The 4,148-nt window shown below is 34.6% G+C and overlaps 1 protein-coding gene across 1 annotated transcript; it reads right to left on the bottom strand.

The window, feature by feature from the left end:
* Positions 1-207: 207 nt before the first annotated feature.
* Positions 208-780, bottom strand: LOC149519281 (uncharacterized). Its single transcript, XM_089760255.1, has one exon. It carries the CDS (start codon positions 778-780, stop codon positions 208-210), a length of 573 nt encoding a protein of 190 aa, XP_089616381.1.
* Positions 781-4,148: the final 3,368 nt, after the last annotated feature.

Raw genomic sequence — 4,148 nt, 5'->3', positions numbered from 1 at the left:
TATCCCCATCCCTCAACCAGTTCACTCTCGATCGTTGTTGCCAGAATAATTCCTCTTTCTCCAACAAATCATTTATCTCGACTCATAGCTCCACTTCTTTCCTTATATTTTTGACGTTTGGATTCTTCATTTTAAGCTTCTCATAATTTGAACTCAGCATTTTGATCTCATTATGAAACTTCCTGATTGTGGTATTGTTCCATATGCCTAGATCTTTTCTTCCAAATTGTCTCTTCCCCTACTAGTCCAGCCCTTTGGTATAATACTTTCACATGTATCCTCTTTTGTCCACATTGCTTCAAAGAAAAACTTTTTCCTTGTCAAGCCATTTCGATTCTTTTCTTTGCAGCCTTCTATGTCAACCAGAATTGGGTTGTGGTCTGATACTGAGACCATCAAATTTGTTATCAAAAAACGTGGAAAAATGTCTGTCCATTGCTTGCTTCCAAGTGCTATATCAAGCTTCTTCTGTATCATTCGACTAGCAACTCTTCCCCTCTCCCATGTGTACCATATTCCTTTAAAACCCAAGTCTTCTAATCCTGCATCCTCTATAGCATTTCGAAAATCTTCCATCTTCCATACCGCACTTGTAGCTCCATCCCATTTCTCTGAGTCCCACATTATTTTGTTAAAGTCCCCAAAACACAGCCATGGTCCATGTGAACTCCTCGCTAACTGTCTTAATAATGCCCATATTTCATATCTCAAACTTGTGTTTGGTTCTCCAGAGAAGCTTGTCAATCGACATTGTTGGTTATGTTGATCCACCACATTCATGTCTATGTGATTTTTTGAGAAACTAGCCAAGTTCATTCCAATCCCTTCCCTCTATAGCATTGCCAATCCACCACTGCTGCCAATAGAACGACACCTAATTCATGTTGCATTTCCATTTTATCCTTTCCAAAGAGTCTGTTTGTATCAGTGTCTCACTTAGAAACACAACATTGGGACCTTCTCTCTTCAAAAGCTTTTGAAGTGCATGAACTGTGCGTTGGTTTCCAAGCCCACAATAGTTCCAAGCTAGGCATTTCATGGTTGCCGGTGGGACTGGCTTCTAGTCTCCGCCGCTGAGAGCCTTTCATGCAAGATACTTTCATCTTCGTAACTGGTTCTTGCCACCTTAGAGTCGCTTTCTGTCTTATTTTTGTCTGTCATATTCTGTTTTCTTTCCTAATTCTATCCTTAATGTGTCCCAGGATCTAACAGAAGCCCATGCCATTTTTTTCCACTTAGCTTTTACATCTTGGTTTGTCTACTACATGCCATTCACCGTTGGTGCCTTTTCGTTGTTTTTATGTAGGTCAGAAAAAAGCTTTGTTTATATTTCTATTACTGCCACACAAATCCACTCCCTACGTCAGCTTTGATAGTTATCCCCTTTTCTTCAGCCACGTGTCCAGGTACTCTATATTTTATCTCTGTGCAAAGGCATGTAATCTTCATTTCCTTATTCAAGCTTCTTTTGTCCATATCTGATACTTTGTTAGCTCCTAATTACCCGCCAGAGATCACTCTATTAGATATCATATGACCTTTTCCAGTCTGTGGCTCTTTCTGGATTGGTTCTATGATCCTTTCCTTATCCCGTTTTTTACGCCTCCATTTTTCTTGCTGATCCTGTGTAATCCCTTCCCTGTTCTTCTTTCCTGCCATGTCTGACCAATCATCCTCATCCATGGCCTTCTTCTTGATTGGCGAAGCCCTAAACCACTCACCATACTGTCGTGCTTGATTTTCTAAAGCATTTTCATCCGCTTGATAGTCCACCAAATATGTCCCAGCCTCCCACACTATTAACAAAATGATGGAAATCTTTCATATTTCAGTTTACCCCACAACTCCTTCCTTAGGTTTCCATTTCCAATTCTGACAGCGCTTCTCAAAGGTTTGGTTATATCTATCTCCATCCTAAGTCTCAAAAACCTAGCCCATCCTCCTGTTTCAAGCGAACCATCTAACGAGATTAATTTACCCAGAATATTGCCAACACTTTCTGCCATTTTCTGGGATCTCATCCCAAGGGGGAGATCATAACGTTAAAACTATACTCATCTGGCCTTAGATCCCGATTTTATTCCTCTATCGATAAAAGGTGTTTATTAAATGTCCATGGAGATCCCTTAAAGACTCTTCTTTTGTAATTCATTATGTCCAACTTGAACAAGAATATATTCTCCTTTAAACTCACTATATCCAACGTCTTTGTTAATCTCCAGACTATTTCGAATAAGGTGATCATCGCCTCTTTGTTGAAAGGTCTCACCGTATTTATCTTGCCCACCATCCACTTATGTTCATCCCCCGTTTCTGTTGTGGAGGGCTCCCCGCATACTTTCACACCTTCCATCTCATCTTCTGCAAAGCAACAATTATTTCCACAATTGATCCAATTCATCCTCCATAGCTCTTCCTACCTCAAACTCAATCCTCCACTGTTAAAATTCTACTCCTGCCCTTACTCTACTATAAAACTCTCAAAGACCAAACTATTCATTGATCCCAGAGGGAGATACTCTTGCAGCAAACAAGACTAGAAACTCTTCACAAACTCCTCCCACAAAAACCTAGTTTCTGAAGAGACTCAATAGATTAAATTTTTTTCTAAGCAATACTTATCTAAACAAAACGATGACAAATGCTAACATTTTAAAATATCATCATTTCAATTTTTTTCAAAGTTTTAAAATTTTGAATCCAAACACAGAATAATTCTTCTTGGCTTTACATTTTTGTGGAGATAAAATTCATTAAACAATGTAAGGCTGAAATCTATCAATATATCCTTGGGCAACGTATTCTTAAATATAATGTTTAAAATTGAACTATTGAAATTTTGTCATATGTAAAGAAAATACACAATAATAGGAATAAAACTGTAAGTCAAAAAGCATTTTTTTCCTAATTTTCTTGTATTTTTTTTTTTTGCGTGTAATGTAACAATTAAGGTAATATTTTAAAAAATATAATTGATTTATTGTTTTCTTTTGGTTTTAGTGAAAACAATGTATTAAATGTAATCACTACAGGAATTTAAGTCTTTAGTGGCCTTTTTTTCAACGTTTAATGGCATTTATAAATACCACTAAATGATTTGTGGCGTTTGAAAAAAAATGTAACTAAAAATGTTGGTTATACACGCGTCAGAAAAAATAACGGCATTTTATAAAAAATATCGTTATTTTGATAGCGTTTGTATCTAGAAAACACCATTAATTTAGTAACATTTGCATAAAAAAAATGCCACTAATATGATAGCGTTTATATCATAAAACGCCTCTCTATTAAGCGATGTTTGTCAGAACAATTGCTGCTAAATTAGCGGCGTTTTATGATAAGAATGCTACAAATTTACTGGTGTTTTAATGATAAGAACGCCGCTAATTTTAATAGTGTTTTATGGTACAAACGTCACTAAATTTAGAATTTAATTGCATTCTTAAACACAAACATCGCGAAATTAAGAAATTTATTTTTTTAAAATTTTTTTTTAATATTTATTATTTTCATTAACATAAAATGTTAAAAGAAATAAAAACAAATTTAAATTCAAAAACTAAAATTAATAAATACTTAATTTATGTTTAAATATCAATGCAATTAATAGAAAGTTTAATAATTAGTATTATAACATTCAAATTATTTTAGTACATTAATCAAAAAATTTAAAAGGTATGAAATTGATGACTGCATAAATTTGGAAGACTATCATTTGATGAAGGAATTTTTCCACCTTGGTCACTAGTGTGCTCAAGAACCTATTGAATAATATCATACAAGTTTTAACACTTAATAATAAGCTATTTTTTATATTAAAAAATATAAATATTTACTAACTATAATACCTGAGTTGGTGGACCACCGAAATTAATTCTTGAAAATTGTTGTTGTACAAAATTCGTAAGATGATTGAATTGATCGTGCAATTGCTGAAATTTTGCACGTTCTTAGTCCATTCTAGCACAATCTTCTTCAATTTTGGCATGCACCTATTCTTTTTCTGCTTCCATTTGTTGGAAACGTTATTGCATAATTTGTAACTTCTTTTTCAATATGGAAATGTCTTGTGAAGATTGACTTATTGAAAATGTAAATTGCTGAGAGCTACATCCATAGTAGGCATATGGTGTTGGACCCAATCCAAG

The sequence above is a fragment of the Durio zibethinus genome, chromosome 4 (genome assembly GCF_047325235.1).
Source record: "Durio zibethinus cultivar Kanyao isolate XHJ-2024 chromosome 4, ASM4732523v1, whole genome shotgun sequence".
In the NCBI taxonomy this organism is placed as follows: domain Eukaryota; kingdom Viridiplantae; phylum Streptophyta; class Magnoliopsida; order Malvales; family Malvaceae; genus Durio; species Durio zibethinus.
The sequence above is the reverse complement of the archived record's forward strand: the minus strand, read 5'-3'. Positions and strand labels throughout refer to the sequence as shown.

Coding starts and splice junctions, on each gene's coding strand:
- LOC149519281 (XM_089760255.1), bottom strand. CDS start 780: ATGAATGTGGTGGATCAACATAACCAACAATGTCGATTGACAAGCTTC.